Source organism: Macrobrachium rosenbergii, chromosome 28 (genome assembly GCF_040412425.1).
Source record: "Macrobrachium rosenbergii isolate ZJJX-2024 chromosome 28, ASM4041242v1, whole genome shotgun sequence".
In the NCBI taxonomy this organism is placed as follows: Eukaryota; Metazoa; Arthropoda; class Malacostraca; order Decapoda; family Palaemonidae; genus Macrobrachium; species Macrobrachium rosenbergii.
In genome coordinates this window covers 7,564,553-7,585,210 of record NC_089768.1, presented here as the reverse complement: position 1 = coordinate 7,585,210, position 20,658 = coordinate 7,564,553, and the positions used below count along the sequence as shown (strand labels likewise).

Below are 20,658 nucleotides of genomic sequence, written 5' to 3'. Positions count from 1 at the left end.
CGATGTGATTCACATATAGGTATTAGTTACCGCACAGGGAGCAAGGTTTCTAGCCCCGAGCTTTCAAATATTCGAAACCATACACAACTGTGCAAATGCAAAATTAACTACGATGATTTTCAGATCATTTTATCAAGCCCAGTAAGCACCTTGTTCCAACCTCAAATAACAACCTACAGCAGTTCCATACATTGTTTAGACCGCCCACCCTTCTCCCTCCTTGGTTTATCCCTACGCCTTCTTGCACTGGTAAATCTTTCATTATATATATATATATATATATATATATATATATATATATATATATATATATATATATATATATATACTCGTATATATATATATATATGTGTGTGTGTGTGTGTGTGTGTAGATTTTACTAGTCACTTTTGTAATAGCCACAATATCCTCTTAACTTCTCGAATTCCTCGCGCGTTTTTCGATACGCTTGTCACCACAGTGCCTTAAGATCCAAGTGCAAGAAATATGAAGCTGTTATAATACCCGGTAGCGGGAAACGAACCCGCGTCCCATAATCACAACGAGGTCACGTTGCCGATCTGACCACGAAAAGAATAAAAGTCTATTGCCTATCTTACATACATATACCTGTCGAATTCAGACACATTTCTGCGAACTGGAATAGACCCATCCTCAGCATCGTAGCCAAGTGGGCAATCGTTTTTATTGCTTTTAGGCTGAAATATGTATGTAGAATCTACTTGTCACTTTTTACCAGAGACCTATGTAATTGTAATAGCCACAATGCTCTCTTAATTTCTCGAATTCTTCGCGCTTTTTTTGGATACGCTTGTCACTACAAAGCCTTAGATCCATGTGCAAGAAATTTGAAGCATTGTGACTGTTAAGCTGATAAAGATTCCCTCCTGAATGTCATACGATATCTGGAATACTGGTTGAATATCACCTGGAGTTTGCTCTCTAAGTTCGGTTTCCGATTGCCAGATGCCCATGAAATGGATCAGTAGCTCTATTTCTAGAATGATTGAAGGTATTTTCAGAATGACAGATGACTCCAAGAAAACACTGCATGGAATTCTTTTTATTGCCATATCAAAACAAAATATTTAGAAAAGTTTTTAATGCGCTTAGTGCTGAGTTGAAAGTTGAGGCGAATTTCTACTAGTCCGGCGGTAGTAGGGAGGAGGGGATCGCCACGGGGGGAAGACAAAATTTCATGCAACTTTTCTAGACCAGTTTTTTGCGTAGATTTCGAGTCTGGTGGGTGACCGACCGGGTTCGTGGGCGTTTTCGAGATATCAAAGGCCAAAGGTCATGTTTTTACGATATTTACTAAACCTAAAAATCCATAAAAATTTTCGTTTCTGATGATTAAAATACATTATTTCATTGCATAATTTTGTTTTGAAACAGAATTTGCTTAGTATAAAAAAGCACATGCAATCATATGAGACTTTGCACGCCAACCGCTTTAAGTGGCGAGACAATACCAGCATGACGTCATTCCTATCTATGCCCTCAACAACCGAAGTTTGCTTCGCATGTGCTTCTCTGTTTTTTTTTTTCGTGATTTACGCGATAATTCTTAATTATGGATGCTCCTAATCCTCCCCCAATTTACATCCGCCTTGGTTCCCTCTCTACTGGAAATGACCAACCTTAATGATACAAGTCACAATCCAAGGAAGTGTTAAAGATGACGTGAAGTTATGAAATTCAGAAGCTCGTGTAAAAAGAACCATGGAAGTTATAAAATTCGATTTCATCAGTCCATTCTCACCAGACATTGACCCTAAGAAATTGTTCAACATTGTCTCTGGAGAGCCACTTCCTAGGGATGTAACTGAAGACCTACTGTCAACACGCAAAAAAAGGTGTCAAACTCCTCATTGCTTTCAGTGCCCGTCTTGAATCCAAAGATGATGGAGGAACAAAGCACTTTTTCGACCCAGTACAAAGAACACCATGGAGAAGTTTTCAAGAGAGTAGAAAAAAGATAACACTAAAGTCTCGAGAAGGAAAGATTAAGGATGTAACAGTACGGAGAGATATTCTAGGATTACTTGCAGCAAAATCTTGTGATGAACGTATGTCCATAAATTTGCATAAAGCTCTAGATTACAGGGGTCGGCAACCTTTTGAACACTCTGTGCCAGTTAATAATTAATACATTTTTTTTAAGTACCTTGCGTGCCAGGTGCTATTTTTCAAGCACTATTATAGATAATATACATATATCCTGGGGATAGGAAAATTAAAATCATAATTGTACTGTAATAGCCATTGTAATTATATTGTATTTTCCTGAACATGCATACAATAAATGTAATTCAAATATAATTTTTATTTATTTATTTTCTGCATCTATTATTGTCTGTAACAAAAACTATTTTAGGTTTGAAGTTTATACACTTAGTATTAATGCGATCCTTGCCCTTGCTTCCCTTTGACCAAAGTTGAAATTTCAGGTGAATATTTCGACACCTTGAGTTTCACGCAACCCTCAGAGTGATCCGTTGTAAGCCTGCTGCGATGAGGGCTGAGGATGTGCTTCATTTTTGAAAATATCTGCTCACATTGATATGTGGATCCATACGCTGATAGCAGTGCAAAAGCTACTTTCTTCATGCAATTGAATTTATCAGGTAGTGATGCCCAAGACCTTAAGATGGATGTTGCATGATCATTCTTACTGCTTTCCAGTATTTCTCGAAGATCTTTGAATTTAGCTGACCACAATGTTGAGGCCTGAAAGTCGATTAACTGCATTTCTAATTCCTCAGTTTCCATCCACTCAAAGAGAGTCGTGTCCAAGTCACTGTATTTAAAGGTGTCCGGTCTGATTAAAAATGAAAACACTGGGCCCATGTATTGAAAATCTTGAAACCTGATTGAGAATTCTGACTTTAATTCTTGCATGTACAGTTGTAGATCAGAAGTGTTGACTGGATGCATTGAAGATAAGTTTTTCAGATTTTTGAAATAACGGAAAGAGCCGGTTTCACATCTGTTGAGTAGATTGCAAGCTTTGCAACAAATGCTTTCCAATTATCGTACAAACCAATACCGTTTTTCCTGCACCTTGCAGGAGAAGATTGAACTCATTTAGATGTTTGGTGATGTCTGAGAGAAACATAAGTTTCACAATCCAATCTCCGTCTTCCAACTCAGGATAGTCTTGGCCTTTTCTGATAAGAAAACCTTGATTTCATCAAAGCATCCCACAAATCTCTCCAATACCTTCCCACAACTTAACCACCTAACACTGCAATGCAAAGGTATATCTTTGTACACACTGTCCACCTCTTCAAGAAAAGCTTGAAACTGCCTGTGCATAAGAGGAGAGTGTGCAACAACAAAATTCACTATTTTTGTGACAGTAGTCATCACCTTCTTGAGAACAAAGCTCGAGATCTTGGCACATAAATTTTCTTGATGAATTATGCAGTGCAATTTCAGAATGGGGTGCCCAATTTTCTCCTCAACCAACTTCGTAAAACCCTTGTTTTTCCCTACCATAGCAGGAGCACCATCCGTTGTAATTGCAAAAATCTTTCCTATGTCTACCCCTCTGTTCTCAAAATGGTCGGTGAATGCCTTCAGTATGTCTTCTCCCTTGGTGGTTCCATACATAGGTTTAAGACAGCACAGTTCCTCGTGTACCTCTGTGTCACTATACCTGGCAAAAACAGCCAAGCGGGGAATGTCATTTATATCCACGCTTTCGTCCAGGGCAACACTGAACACAGGTGTAATTGTTAAAGCAACCGTTTGCTGCTGGGTTACATTATCAGCCATTTCAGAAATACGTCTCTCCACGGTCCTAGCTGAGACAGGCATGTCTTTTATCCTTGAGATAATCACGTGTTTGTTTGTTATTCCATCGAATAATACTTCAGAGCACTCTAGGAAAGCTGCTTTTATAAAATCTCCATCAGTAAAAGGCTTTCCATGCTTAGCAATACACAGAGCTAGTTTGTAACTGGCCTCAGTTTCATTACTTTGCTAGCACTCAAGTTTTTAAACACATTACTCTGTTTTCCATAGCGGGATACTGCTTTCTTGATCGCCTCAGCTTTGTCAGCACTATCCTTGAAAGTCTTTTCGTGCTTTGTTTCGAAATGTCTTTTAACACTTGATGTGCGGCATACGACATTCTCGCAGCAGAGAGCACACACAGCACGGTCATTCTGCTGAATAAATCCAAAGTCATTTGTCCATGACGACTGAAATGATCGGACATCAAGCTTGACTTTTTTCGCAGTAGCCATGGCGACAATTAAACTGGGAAGGGTGTTAAGTAAGGTGGCTAAAGAGTAACGGAAACAACAGCAGAGTACGGTGCAATCACGTACCCCTCATCGCGATGAGTATGAAACGTTTTTGTTACAATTCATGTATCATACTCGTCTAGCCTACATCTCGTCCAGCCTACATCTCGATGCAATCATGTACCGTACCCCTCATCATGAATATGAAACGTTTTTGTTTTAATTCATGTATCATAGGAAAAAGGTACTTTTTAATCATATGATTTGAAAGGAAATAAACCATATAGATAAGAATAATAATGCACAATACATATTCTCTCTCTCTCTCTCTCTCTCTCTCTCTCTCTCTCTCTCTCTCTCTCTCTCTCTCTCTCTCTATATATATATATATATATATATATATAATTTTTTTTGTTTTGTTAGGATTTTTTCTTTGCATTTTCGAATCACATGCCGTGCCATATGCAAGCACACGGCGTGCCATCTTTGGCACGCGTGCCATAGGTTGCCGACCCCTGCTCTAGAATATCCATTAGCCCCAATACCATTATCTCTAGTAACTGTAGATGGGACTCGTCGCAAGAGTAAAATTTTGGAAATTATCCTTAATTCATTAGATTATGATGGTACTACCAACAATGTGCCAAACAATGCAGTTAATGTGATTGATCTATTGCATATTTACATTCTTTGGTAAAACTGCCTGGTACATTTAGGCTGTTGGCTATAGGAGGATTATTTCTGACATACCTTTGTGTTACAAGGTGGTTTGCTTTGCATGTGACACATACAGTAAAAATAGCATCAAACAAACAGAGCAGTTGGCAAGAGGCCAAGCAGAAGAATACATTCTCCGAACACCTGATATTAGAATTCCACCTTCTTTTGGTCAATTTCTGTCTAACGGTTGCAATAAAGAAAGAGTGCTAGAACTGATAGAGCAGGTTCTTTGTGAAGAAAAGAGGGCTATGAAAGACCGAGTTTTTACTTTGCAAGAAAAGAAGTATGCATGAAAATAATGCCAAAATGCTCAGCTGAAGTACCATCTCTAGTGACTGACCACGCAGAGGCAGATACAAAGATCTGCTACCTTACACTTCATGCATTAAGTGAAGATGATGGTCATCCGTTTGTGTTGTGCGCTCAAGTTCTAGAGATACAGATATTCCAGTAATTTTATTGGCTAATGAGCGTGAAAATCTGAAGATTATCATAGATCAGGGGAGCGGTAAGAATCGACGGTTTCTTGATCTTAGTCGATGTCAACTTACTGAACTTCAGAAACAGGCACTGCTTGGTCTCCAAGTCTTTTCAGGAATGATTACATTTCTTCATTCTTCAGAAAAGGAAAGAAAAGATGGTGGACACTGATAAAAGATGATGTGAATTTACAGAAAAAATTTGCAGAACTGAGTTGCATAAAACAATTAACTAGTGAAATATTTGATGAGCTTCAGAGCTGTAATTGTGGGATTTATGGACAGCGAAGACATAAAAGTGTTAATGAAGCCGGAGACACTATTTTTTGGAACTATTTCCATAATGGCAAGATTACTGATTTAGCCATGTTGCCACCTTGTCAGTCAGCCCTTTTACTACATTCATCTCGTAGCAATCATGTAGTCAGAATGCGGCGTCTGGCTCACAAGCCCATCCAGTCATTGAATAATCCAGTGAATCATGGATGGACTGAAGATTTATCTATTCGTTGGGTTGAAACAGCATACCCAGATGATGTTGTTGATCTCCTAATAGACAGTGCTGATGAATTAAACATTTCAGTCGAGAAACATGCCAAGTGCCATTTTTAAAATATAATAAATTAAATTAAAAAATACTTTGGCCCAGGATGGCGCTTGGCATGTTTCTCGACTGAAACGTTCAATTGTCCGACTATTCTGATGATAGTGATCATGAGGGAATGTTCGGTTGATGTCTTATCTGGAGGGCTGTATGAAGTGTGATCTTTTCTCTTGCTAAACTCGCTCTAATATTCTATATGCACTAATTTGTTGGACCTTTATATGTTTATGAATCTATCTGGTGTTTTCCATTCAAATACTTACCTGTAAGATGGTAATAGCATGATTTTTCAGCAATATTTAATAATTTTCGAATAATTATTATAAGTTGATGTTTGACCTAGAAATTTTATGTTGAGGTCTATTTTCCAAATCATTTTATTTGATCTCCTTTTGAAGTCTAGATGTCAGAAAACATCAAATGATGATTAAAGAACTGAACTTCTCTTTTCAAAAAAGCAATTTTTATCAATATATATATGTACAGAACCTGGCCGTTATGACCTATATTTGACCTTTGACCTTAAATATCTCGAAAACGCCCCCGAACCTGGCTGATCATCCACCAGATTCGGAATCTATGCAAAAAAAAACTGGCCCAGAAGAGTTGCATTTAATTTTGCCCCCCACCCCCCACCCCACCGTGGCGATTCCCCCACCCGCCCTCCCACCATGCACTGGTCTATACCCGATGAACTTCCTCTGGTTATTTCTTGATCATAGGAAATTTACGGCGTGAGTTTGGTTGTCGTTATATAATTTTTCGTTTGTCGATGTTTTCTATTTCCAGTGTAGATAAAAAACGCATACCGAATTTAACAGGCACCATCCTCAAATAATGTTTGCATACGTTAAAGAGCAAATTAGAATATTTCGCAGTTTTACGCGGAGAGGCCGCAAGCAACGATGACTATTCTCTAATCTGTTCTCCGAGGCTATTCATTCATTTGCTAGTAAATTTGCTAAGACTGGAGAAGAATAAATCGTAATGAATGCACGGCTCTCCTCGAATCGTCGAGGCAAACCGTTCCATTAACACCTACCCCAAAACTCCTCCCAAAGAACATAAACTCCAACCCTACAATTGATAAAAGATGGCTAACCACTTTAGGAAAAAAAATTCACGCACAAGTCAGTGAAAATTTCGCCTCCGTCATACGTATCTAGTGGTTATAGATACAGCCTAAATACTTCCTCCGCTGGTGATGTGGAGACAAGCGTTTCGTTGTCTGACAGAGCAGCAAGCATCAAGAATAAGGTTCGTGAAGAGTCGAGCATCTGGAATGCGAGGACGGTATCAGAGAGAAAGTCTGCCCGCCGGCGGGAAGTCAGGAACCTGGAACTGGCAACTAGTTATCATCACCTAATTCATCAGCATTAAATGGCTATCGCACGTGAAGTTCCCTCACGTCTCCAGGTCTATTTCTCGCTTCTTTCTCGATTTAGAGTTAACCCTTCACCTTGCTGACATCATTAGGCAATGTACGGTACCTTTTATCCTGTAAGCTCGACGAATTTTGCAAAGGCTTTATGTATTTCCGTGATCACGAAGAAGTAAGTAATTGCGTTTGCGGAATGTTCATGATTGTATGGCGTAGAAAATAAGTTACTATATTATTGCAATAGATAACACACCATGATTGCTTAGATAGTGATAACTTAGGCAAGGAAGCAATTACAATTTTTGATCTGAGTGGGCAAGTGTTCAAATCAAAATTCATTAGTTTTCATGAAATGTTCCAAGTTTCCAGAGGCTGCATTTGAACGTTACAGCTCCCTATTCTTTTAAGTTAGAAGAATCATATTCTGATGACAATATTTCGTAAATTTTAGAAATGGATTGCATAACAACTTGCATTAATTTTCCAATTGCCATCAGTCATAGCATTCACAATGCTCAGAACTTAGTCTAGGAAACATAAGCGGGAATGCTCGAAGGTTAATGACTTGGATTCATGATATCCGAAGATTGAAAATTAGAATGTAGTGAGGTCGGATCACGTTAAATAATTTAGGAGCTGGTATTATAACAATTTTCCAGTTAATTTATCTTGAAAAGGTTTGATGAGACAGAGTAGCGTAGTCGAACACAAAACAAGGGATGGAAATGTTAATGCAATACATATTTTAATGGCATACGATGAGCTACAAAGAACACACACTCACACACAGAAGAGAGAGGATTCATATTTTACTTTTGTTTAAGATTCACATATAACTGAATTAACCTTGAGAACACATAGCCTAATGAATCGCTAGGAAAACTTATTGTATGTTCTAAGTTGTGGATTTTAATCTACGCAAAAACGAAGGCATTTATTTACGAATAAAAAGAAATTCAGTCACTGCAACAAATACGGGAAAGTGTGCCTGATGATGGTAATTTTAGTTTCCGGCCAAAATAAGGGAAGCTGCGTAAGATGGGAAATCTGGGCTGTCGCAGACAAAAGTAATTTGTGCCCGAGGATGCACAACTTAATCTGCTGCAAAATTGTAGGATTTCGTGCAGAAAGATGCAAATTAATGCGAAATTTAGTCTCCTGCAAAAATGAAGGAATATATGTATGAGGATGTGAAATTAAGTCTCTTGCAAAAAGGAAGGAATTTGTGGTTGAAGATGAGAATTCTAGACTCCTGCAAAAATGAGGGAATTTGTGTATGAGGATGTGAAATTTAGTCCTTTGCAAAAATGAAAGAATTTGTGGTTGAAGATGAGAATTCTAGACTCCTGCAAAAATGAAGGAATTTGTGAATGAGGATGTGAAATTTAGTCTCCCGCAAAAATAAAAGAATCTTTATATTAGGATGTGAAATTTAGTCTCTTGCAAAATGAAGGTTTTTGTGCATGAAGATGCAGAGTAATCTACTAAAAGAAATAAAAAAGAATTTGTGCATAACTATACATAATCTAATCTGGCAAAATTAAGTAAAGAATTCGGATAAGTATGAGGTAAACAGAGTGGAAGAAATAATTAATCAGGAGGCTGTACAAGATCAAGTAAAATTTAATCACTGGTAAATATTAGAGACAGTTAGGGGTTATAAGTTGATTTCCTTCTTAAAGGGTTGGAACTTAGGCGAAAGTTTAATGCTCTAAAAGGCAAAATATAATTGCAACCTATTTATCTCTTATTGTACACCTGCTTTGTACGGTAAATGTAAGCACGTCATGAAATGTCTGGACTTTTCAAATTTGCAATTTCGTTTCAGTTTGTTTTTGCTATGCGGAAAAATTGGTTTCTTGCTTTATTCATTCCATCTATTGTAGCTGCACATGCGTTGAGGTAACTCTTCAGAAAACGGGTCAAAGTTTGCCTAACAACTTACTTCTCTTTCGGCATCACCACTTGTCTTCTCTGAGGCAAATCAAACTTACACGTTTCATGACAAAACTTATCTTTTGAGGCCAAGTTCTAACAAAAACAGGATATAGATAATTTTTCAGCTCGCCTGCTTGGAGATCTGGCTTTAGCTTTCTCAGATTATAAGGGTTAATCTACAGCAGCAATACAGTAATGTGTGTATGGGAATAAGGAATTCATTTTAAAAAATGAAAAGGGTGCAAGATGAGGCGAAATTCAATACCAGCGAAAGTTAGAGTCTGTTTGCATTACATCACAGTATTCAATCGTGGAAAAAATATAAGACGTGCATAATAATCCGGATTTTAATTTCTAAAGAAGGTGAGATGTGTGTGAGAATGTAAATTTAATCCTGGCTAAATAAGAATGAGGGATATGTTCATGAGGATTCGAAACTTATTCCACCGCTCACCATCCACCAAAAGATTAATGGAGGTAGGCGCTCATGAGCACGTGGAATTTATTCTCCTGCACAGTTAAATGAAAATGGGGTTAGAAGGTAAAAGTTAATTTATGGTAAAATGAAAATTTTTGACTGCAGCATAAACAGAGGACGGTGCTCATTTAGAAGTGAAATATAATTTCTGTCATAAATGGATAAAAGCATGTACCGCAGGTGAAAATGATTTAGAATGGGAAATTCTGTCTAAAGCAGAGATCGAAGGCTGGATAATAGACGGTTAACTCTGAGGAACTGTGTCTTAAACAGATTGAAGCATTACATGTTGATGAGATATTCTGCACCTCTCTCTCTCTCTCTCTCTCCCTGAACTGTCTCCTTTGAATTTTACCGCAATAGAAAGTTTCGTCGATCCACTCTCTTTTTGGGGGGAGGGGTGGGGAGATAAAATACATTGTGTTGTAATACCCCAGGTACTCAAGTAGTGCAGTCTGCTGTTTGCATGTTGAATTACGTAAGCAGGTTTAATTGTGATATGCCTTAAATTTAACTATGATGCAAACTCTTTAGACGTTTCTGCTCCTATGTGTTCACTTAAGTGCATTTAGTCTCAATTAGGTATCCCTCTTACCACAGTTTTTCGTGGCTATATTAGCATTTTATGGTGTATTTTTTTTTAAACAAAAGAATTTTCTAGATGAAAACACAGTGAAACTACTTGTTGCTTAATTATCCACCCTACGTTAATCACGCATTTCTTATTTCTGACAGGTGAACAGAAAGTTTTCCTCGGTGTTTTTTCAACTCTGACTTTTACAGTGACATGACATTCCCGGTAGAGGAGTTGAACGTTTTACCAAACTTTGCAAAATCGCCTACGAGTTCGTTTCCAACTTGTATCCTGCCACTCACTTCGGACATCAAGAACTTGGTATCTGGCGATCGCTTTCACAGCTACAATCATCTACAGAAGTGTAAGCGATCACTGCGTGCTGGGGGTAAAGAATTCATTTGGTGGGAGGGTACTCTGGGAGGCTGGGAAGAGAGAGAGAGAGAGAGAGAGAGAGAGAGAGAGAGAGAGAGAGAGAGAGAGAGAGAGATGCGATATGAAGGTCTGAGAACTGCACTACAAGAAAGTCAAAGGAGAACGACTCTTGTGCAGTTCGAGGCCCCTCCAGGGTCATGCGAGGTGGACTGCGCAATCCTTTGTGCTTTATTACGAAGATATAATTCGTCTCGACGTAGGTGTGAAAGGGTGAAGCAAAAGATATTATCTTCAGTTGGGTATCAAGATGTTATCATCAGGACATGATGGGGCATTCTCACATTTTTAAGATAAGCGTGAGGAACGACGCACGCGACCTCCCTGTCTGGTTGGGTCAGGTCTCACGAAGATTGCCAAAGGTCAGCATAGGAGGAGGCGGAAGAAGATGGAAGATAGATTCTGAATGATACATATGAGTCTCTCTCTCTCTCTCTCTCTCTCTCTCTCTCTCTCTCTCTCTCTCTCTCTCTCTCTCGTAGGCCTTTGTGCTTCGAACGGTATCAAGCTCGCTTCAATAACCATAGTTCTTTTCTCGATCCAAGGCAAAGTAGGAGCTATTTGAACCGGTTCCTTTAAAAAACCGTGTCTCTTTTGATCCTAGAAGTGACTCAAGTACTCTGTGATTGCTCGACTGCAGTGAGTCGCAAATGGTAGTAAGGATATAGACAGAAAGGGAGACGAAGGGAAAGGGAAGGAAGGTTTGGGGTGGGGGGAGGGCTGGAGAAGAAAGAGACTAAAGACCTGAGCAATTGTCATTACACCAAAGTAAACACTACCATATCTTGATTAAAACCAAGAGGCTCTCGAAGAGGTAATCCTCACCTCGTTAGTAATGAACTACTCTTTAGATAGTCTCTCTCTCTCTCTCTCTCTCTCTCTCTCTCTCTCTCTCTCTCTCTCTCTATATATATATATATATATATATATATATATATATATATATATATAAACACACACACACACACACACGCATATATATATATATATATATATATATATATATATATATATATATATATACTGTAAATATATATATATATATATATATATATATATATATATATATATATATATATATATATATATATATATATATATATATATATATATATATATATATATATATATATGTATGTATGTGTGTGTGAGTATTTTCTGTAAAAGCACAGTTACCAAAGGCAATAGATGTCATTATTAACGAAGCACTAGCAAAAAGATGACATTAAATTAGTAAAATTTTATTTTCTTGGGCAATAGGCCTAGTCTGGCGCACTTATCCAATGGAAGTACAGTACGTCAGAGATATCTGTGCAACCTAGACTTATGCATCTTCAGTTCCTACATTTTTCAGTCTTGACATGTTTTTCTCAGTTCAGGGTGAACACGTAAATTTTTTAACAGTACGTGCCATTTAAACCCGAGTTATCTTTCATTTGGGGTACCCAGAAGTTTTATTTGTGTAGCTAATTGTGAGAGAGAGAGAGAGAGAGAGAGAGAGAGAGAGAGAGAGAGAGAGAGAGAGAGAGAGAGAGAGAGAGAGAGAGCGAGAGAGAGAGAGGGGCAGATTTTGCCGAAGTACTTCGCTATAGACCCGTTCATAATTAACGCTCAGCATATTCTAGAATATCCGTTCCATATGTAGAGTGTGGCGTCTAACACTTGAAAGCTGGCCAGAATCGAATGAGAAATAATAAAAAAGAATTAACTCTTGTAAGACAGAAAAGCCTCAAGTCCCGTGCTCTTGAGGCTTTAACTTTAGAAGTAAAAAGCCGTTATTTCATGTTTCATTCGGGCATTACTAACCTACCTCGCAACACGGAAACAAAGGAATGCCTTTCTTCGCTACTGCGAACTTTTTAACGCGTCACAAAACATGAAAATGGAAAAGCTAAAAAAAAAAAAAAAAAAAAAAAACCGAGAGAAATAGAAATGAAAGAAACTCGAGGGCAGTGAGCGAGGACGAGAAAGCTGCAAAGAGAAGCTGGCGGTCTCCTCGCCCCTTAGTCATGCCAGTTGCACCCGGCAGCCCCAGCAGCATCTAGTAACTCCGTCCCTCTGACGGGTGATTGAAGAAACCTCCTTTCGCGCTTGCAAACCTCCAACCCCTGGGCGCACACGTAAGCGCCTGTACGTAACCGTACACGTTCTCCTCGTGTAGAATCTAATTGAATTGGCAGTAACCAAGATAACTTATCAGTATGTGATGCTGAATCGATTCGTCCTATCAGCCGCGCAAATCTGCGATGGCCTTCCAGGTCGTGTTGTGTGTCTCCGCTTATCAGCGGAGAATTTATGTAAATATGATTCTATCATTAGGTATATATATATATATATATTTGCAATTTATGTCACTGAAGGTGCAGATATGCTTCCAGTTGTTTTAAGTGGTTTTGTTTTTGCTGCGCCGTTTACGCTTCCATTTACCATCGCTTTGCGGATGTTAGTAATGGAAGGATCCAGCCATTTGTTACTCAGAATATATATATATATATATATATATATATATATATATATATATATATATATATATATGTATATCAAATATAAGGAGCCAATAAAAACGCCAAACTGTAGAAAGTTAACTTTTTACATTTTGGCGGTTTAATGGGCTCCTTATGTTTGATGGAATTCTCCTTAACAGAAAATATTTCATAGTCACTCACACACACACACATATATATATAATGTATATGTATATATATATATATATATATATATATATATATATATATATATATACATGGAAATATTTACCTAAGCAGCAAAGAGCAAGATAAATCGCCAGTAACTATGCTTAACTTGTTCCTTCTGTGAATTATGTCACGGTGAATACAAATAAGGAAGTATTGCATTTGAAAAATACTTTAAGCAACACTTAAATATTGAACTTAGATATGATTCTCGAAATAAGTGAATGCATTATGAAGTTAGAAAAATTTGATATTTGAAAGACAGTGACAAAAGACACTGTGGGGGGAGCAGGTCGATCAGGCAAGATCAGCAGACTCCTCATGAGGAAATGAGATTGATGTCGGTTCTACTCTTGCCACTGGGTCCTCATGCTTTCACTGATAACTCCTCTTGCTCACTACAACCGGTGGTGCTTTCTTGACGAGGATTTCTTACAAAGCTTAACAAAGATCTGTACTATTCTCAACTACTTAGAGAAGAATTACAAAAACAAACATGCTGTGTTTTAGCCATAGCTCTACTAAAATTTACAAATATATGCAGTATATTCACACATGTATATATATATGTATATATGTATGTATGTATGTATATATATATGCATATATATGTATATATATACATATATATATGTATGTATATATATATATATATATATATATATATATATATATATATATATATATATATATATATATATATATATATGCATATCAAAACTTTATTTATAAGCAAATTTATATGCTAGACGAACAGTACTGACGAACTTGCTAACCGTTGGAGACCAAAAGTCCACCCCTATCAGTTGTCGAAGGGGAGGGGCGGCAAAAGTTATTGTTGCTAAAGTCAGTATTGTGTTTGTAAACAGGATAATCCTTTTCCGTACATACCTACTACTTTCCTTATAATTTAAACATTTTACACCCCTTAGGGAGAGTTCTTTGTAAGTGCAAGTTTCATTGCCTTATTGCTCTTGAATGCTGCATTAACTCCAAAACTTGAGAAGACGGGAATCTCCTTCATATTAGTACTGTATGGTAGTACAAGCAAATTTTTTGTGATGTAAGTTTTTTTTTGTTTTGACAGTCTCTTTTGCCGCTTCAAATGACTTGTCTTCTGCATGGTCAGGACATTTCAGTTCCTTGCCTGTATTCTAAACACACACACATACATATATATATATATATATATATATATATATATATATATATATATATATATATATATATATATATATATATATATATATATTTATATATATATATACATTTTATATATATAAATATATATATACACTGTATATATACTATATATATATATATATATATATATATATATATATATATATATATATATATATATATATATGTGTGTGTGTGTGTGTGTGTGTGTGTGTGTGTGTGTCTGTGTGATCAGTAAGGGCGCCAAGGCCAAAACCCAGAGCAGAATTTTACACAACTTTTTTGGGACATGTTCCGGGCAGTACTCTCACTCGTTATCAACCTTCAAATTAAAATGGCATTACAATTCTTATAATAAAATTCAATGTAATACAGCAAAATTGCTATAAAATTCTAAGAATGCGTTTCAAAGATGGCTAATCAAAATAAATAAATGAATAAAATAAAATAAAATGAAGCAGGTATGTTGATGATGCCTTCTTAATTTTTAAAGAGTCGTGACCAGATCCTCGTTTTTTGGAGTACCTTAATAGTAAGCATATTAATACAGAATTTACCTGTGAAAACGAAGATAATCATACGCTTGCTTTTCTAGATATTCAGGTAAAAAATCTTAATAAGAACTTTCACGCCTCAGTCTTTAGAAAGCTTGCTTGAACGGGTCTTATATCTAAATTTAAATCAGCTTCACCTTTGAAATATAAGATGAATTTGATATTGACGCTAGTAACCAGAGCATATAAAATTTGTTCTGTCTTTTTGAATTTACATGAAAAATTGGAATTTTCAAGGGCACTTTTATAAAGCAATGGCTATCCGTTGAATTACGTGGATACATATTTTGGTAAACAACTTTCGAAATTACATGCAAACAAACAAGGCGAAACTACCGCTAACGTAAAGAAATCTGTTATTTATTTACCTTTAACCTTTAGTGGACCTAATAGATATGATTTTAAAAAGCAATTAATTTCTGTTTTGCCCATTGGTTACCCTCAGCTAGATATCAAAATATATTTCACTTTGCAAAATAAATTAGGTAATTTCTTTTAAATTAAAGACTCTGTACCAACAAGCCTTCGGTACATTCTGATCTATAAATAGCAGTGCAGTGGTTGTGATGCCGCTTACGTTGGAAAACTACCAGATCAGCTTGGATGAGATGGTTTGAACACTTAGGTAAGTCATATCGTACTGGCAATTATCTTTCAAGGCCTAGTTACAGTGCAGTTAGAGAACACAGCGAGGAGACTGGTTATCCTTTACATATTGATGATTTTTCTGTTTTAACCAATGCTCAGTTTGCTACAGACCCCGACATTTTAGAAGTTCTGTAATCCTTCAAGATATAGCCTTCTTTGGCTAGAAATGTGGCTGTAACCTCACTTCTGTGTTTTTAGTCTGCGTTTTACTGGTTTGTATATTGACTAGTGTATTTGTTGTGCCTTTTCCATACGTTTTTGTGACTTAAATTTTGAATTTTGCTTTATTTTATTTTATCCATTCATTTATTTTGATTAGCCGTCTTTTAAACGTATTCTTATAATTTTTATAGTAATTCTGCTGTATTATATTGAATTTTATTATAATTCTAACATCGTCATTTTAATTTTGCAGGTTGATAACGAGTGAGAGTACTGCTCGAAACATGTCCCATACACACACACACACACACACACACACACACACACACACACACACACATATATATATATATATATATATATATATATATATATATATATATATATATATATTCATAAAATCACAAGATGAACGCGATTTTAGAATAAGTGACTGCCACAAGAAATAACAGGCGCTTTCACGTTTATTGACGAATCGTCGGGCACCAGCGAGATAGTTTAGAAGAATGGTAAGAAGGTAAACGAAAGGAACAATAATCGCCGAACGGTTAATCGTGAAAGGGTAGCAATGAAAAGATAACTAGGGATAACGCGGTCACAAAATTAACGCTATGAAATAAGGTAAGGGTAGCTGTACAAACTTACAAAACTTGTATAGAGCTCAGTACTGCTTTCTACGCTTATATTTATCAACAGATTTTCAAATGATAAAAGTATCACATTTAAAAAGTTCAATTCTTTCGTTTAAACACTACTATTGTTTGCTTGATAAAAGGAATGAGTGACGTTCCTTTTAACTGTGCCACTGTACAGAACTGAGAATGAATCTGTTGACCATTCATAAAATTTTAACAAGTGGTTAGTTCCCCGTTGGACGATTCGGTAGAGTTCGCGGCTAGCACTCTGCTAGGCCCGAGTTCGATTCTCCGACCGGCCAATGAAGAATTAGAGGAATTTATTTCTGGGGATAGAAATTCATTTCTCGGTATAATGTGGTTCGGATTCCACAATAAGCTGTAGGTCCCGTTGCTAGGTAACCAATTGGTTCTCAGCCACGTAAAATAAGTCTAATCCTTCGGGCCAGCCCTAGGAGAGCTGTTAATCAGCTCAGTGGTCTGGTTATACTAATGTTTACTTTTGTATTGGGTGGAAAATTATCGTATCTCTTTGACTGTTTAAGAATCATTGACGTAATACGACTGTTCATAAAAGACAGTAACTTTGGTTGTAACGGATAGTTTATGTTCAAAAGTTAAGTAGGGCTGTGTGGGTAATTTTTTATCTCATGGCTTTAGCAATATCCTCGTGGAATTTGTTAAGGCGAAGATGTTAAAAAGAATTTTGTCATAGAAAGTAATAAGGTTACATATGTGAGTGCCATTTTTGTTTTTGGCCTGAGCAAGAAAATATCCAGGAATTCCTGCTTAAGATAAATAACTTAGTCCCGGCTACCAAATTTACCGTAGAGGAAGAGAGAAACTGTATTTTGAATATCACTGAAATTTCACCTATTCAGTCTCCGGATAATCTCATAACATTGGCTCGTTGCTCAGTTGTGTTTTTACATCACCAAAACGTTAAATTATCCGGCTTTTCTGACATGTTTTAATTAAGGGTTCTGCGCATTTGCGACCAGCAATTTATTGATGCTGAAAGAAACATTGCCTGAATCTTATATAGCCCAGCACTCTTGTAGATGCAGCATGGGAAAGAGCCAGGGAAACGTTTTATAGGAATGACAACAGTATTGTAAAATGATCGTATGGTGAAAGGTTTTGGAGATTCCTGGGTTCTGAGACCTTATAACATGAATTGTAAGGGTTTGATCATTAGAAAATTCTCCAGTCGAAGTTTCTGGCTGCATGTATGAAACTCCAAGCGAAACTATGCTGAAAAATATGAACAACAAACTGAAAAATCGCTGGCACTACGGATCGAAGCATTAGTGCTTTGTAAAAATTGGCCAGATATGGAATGGATTATTTCTACATATATGTGTACAAAGCGCTTTTACGTTCACTCACGAATCGTCGGGCCACCGATGAGATATTTTAAAAGAATGGTAAAAAAGTAAACAGAAAGAACAAGAATCACTAATGGTTAATCGTTAAAAGTTAATAGGGAAAAAAATAATCAGGGATGATCCGATTACAAACTGAAACAACGTACTTAACGCTGAGAAACATGGAAATGGTAACCACACAAACATACAAAACATATATGAAACTAGAACCTAATTTCTCTGCTTGTATTTATCAACATATTTTCTAGCGATCAAAGCATCAAGTTTAAGCAGCCCAGGGTTTAAAACACTACCCATGTTTGCCTTGATGAAAAGCAAACCTTATAGAAAGATTGAATTGCTTCAATACAGCAGACGGAATGATCATGATCTCTCAAATGTTAAAATATTCATTCGATATTTGTCACGTCTTTATAAAGTTCTGATGCTTTGATTCGTAGTGCCAGTAATTTTCCCGTTTGCCCATAATATTTCTTAACACAGTTTCGCTTGGAGTTTCTATACGCAGCCAGTAACTTCGTCTGAAGATTTCGTCGTTATCAAGCACTTGAAATTAACATTAGTGAAGGTGCGATATACAAACGAGGACAGACCACTGCGTTCACTCGTCAAAGCAATTTTTTGTGCCTCAGAAAGAAATGTTCAGCTCTCCGTTGTACATTTTAAACGGTATATATATATATATATATTATGTATATATATATATATATATATATATATATATATATATATATATATATATATATATATATATATATATATATATATCGCTTATATGTACAATGGTGAACTGAACATTCCTTTCTGAGGCACAAAAAATTGCTTTGAGAGAATGAACGCAGAGTTCCAACCTTGTTTGTATACCGCACCTTCACTCTTCCGATTGGGTTATAAGACTTTTCACTTCTTTACGTAGGCCACAGGAAAGAGAGAGAGAGAGAGAGAGAGAGAGAGAGAGAGAGAGAGAGAGAGAGAGAGAGCCTCTATCTTTACGAGGGAGTTGTCGTTTCAGTAACAAATTTCCAAGGAACAGTTCCTCTTCCTACCGCCATCCAGCCCCATCCCAGGATCCCGATGTTTTATTAGGGACGAAGTTGTCCCTAACGACCGTCTGGGATGCCAAACACATGTTCATGCGACCCTCAACGGCAGCCGGTATGATAATTATCGCACGGTATTATATGTAATTTTCAGGTGCTCTTTCGCTAAAAGGTAATCGTCGATGTTAGTTTATTTTATTTTCGAAGTGAATTTTTCATCCATTCTTTTTAGTTTTTGGAACGAATGGTTTCATTGTCTGAACTGAAATGCTTGTGAGGGACTTACAAATAGTGTCTGGAGAGAATTTTTTTTTTACCAACATTTTGAAATTGAAGGTTGAAAATAATGATGATCTTTCCTTGCATATTGGCGTTAATTTCTTATCGAGTTCAGATATTCCAGCACATACCTTGCTTCCATGAAATCCAGGTTTGAAGGGTATTTCTTACAGTGTTGCTTATATATAAGTACTGCCCAATTGTATGCAGCGTTTCGACTTCATTGTTAAACCGAGTTTAGTTTGACATTTGTGTATGTTTATGACTGCATAATTTTCTCCATTTCTGGAAGCCTTATTTTGCCTTTTTTTTTTTTTGTGAATCGATGAGACAAATTTGCCTTTGAAATACAGGAGAATATGGATGTCCTGCAGAATGCAAGGAAATCTAGATTCAAGAGTTGATAATGAAAAGAATGATAAGGGTAACTGATTAGTGTTCCCGGCCACACCGCTCAGGGATAGAAATGAAGTTTGTCCGAGTCGCCCTCCCTCCCTGCGCCTGAGATGCCGTTCGCTCGCTCTTACGAGCAGCAGTCACTGGGCTCATTTCATAGACAGCGGAAGGTGACGCGCTCTTCAGCTATATTGCACATGCAGGTCCTGCAACCTAGGTAAACTCCATGTACTCCAGTGCTTGGAGTGAAAATCAACACTCGGTCTTCTCTTTGCAAGGTGCGGTGCACCAGTATCTTGAAAGAAGAACGTAGCAATATTAGTTTTGAAGGAATGTTGTTTATTCTTGCTGACTGGGCTCAGTTAGCAGCAAGGAAGATCTGAGCAAAACTATTGACTATTCCGGGTATATCAACTGCTCATAAACCATCATTTTAGAGTTAGCTACAGAAGACTTTATGATGACGAAAAAAAGAAAAATAAATTTCATGGTAACTTCGTCTGAAGTAGGTATTGTAGAGAGAGAGAGAGAGAGAGAGAGAGAGAGAGAGAGAGAGAGAGGAGAGAGCGAGAGAGAGAGAATATTTGAAGAATATATCCACCCTTGTGGGTAAGGATTAGGATTACCTCATTTAGATCCTCCTGCATTAAATTACGGTATAGTGGTACTTATTTTAACGGAACACTAGTTTTCAACATCTTTCTCTCTCTCTCTCTCTCTCTCTCTCTCTCTCTCTCTCTCTCCCCTCCTGCCTCTGATTCTCACTAAAGTCAACTAACTGTCAAAAAATACTGGTAATAGGTCAATACAAGAATACAGATT

General features: G+C 37.0%; 1 protein-coding gene across 1 annotated transcript; it reads right to left on the bottom strand.

The window, feature by feature from the left end:
- Positions 1-3,123: 3,123 nt before the first annotated feature.
- On the bottom strand, positions 3,124-3,822 carry LOC136853869 (protein FAM200C-like). Its single transcript, XM_067129795.1, has one exon. The coding sequence runs from the start codon at positions 3,820-3,822 to the stop codon at positions 3,124-3,126; it is 699 nt and encodes a 232-aa protein (XP_066985896.1).
- Positions 3,823-20,658: the final 16,836 nt, after the last annotated feature.

Coding starts and splice junctions, on each gene's coding strand:
- LOC136853869 (XM_067129795.1), bottom strand. CDS start 3,822: ATGCCTGTCTCAGCTAGGACCGTGGAGAGACGTATTTCTGAAATGGCT.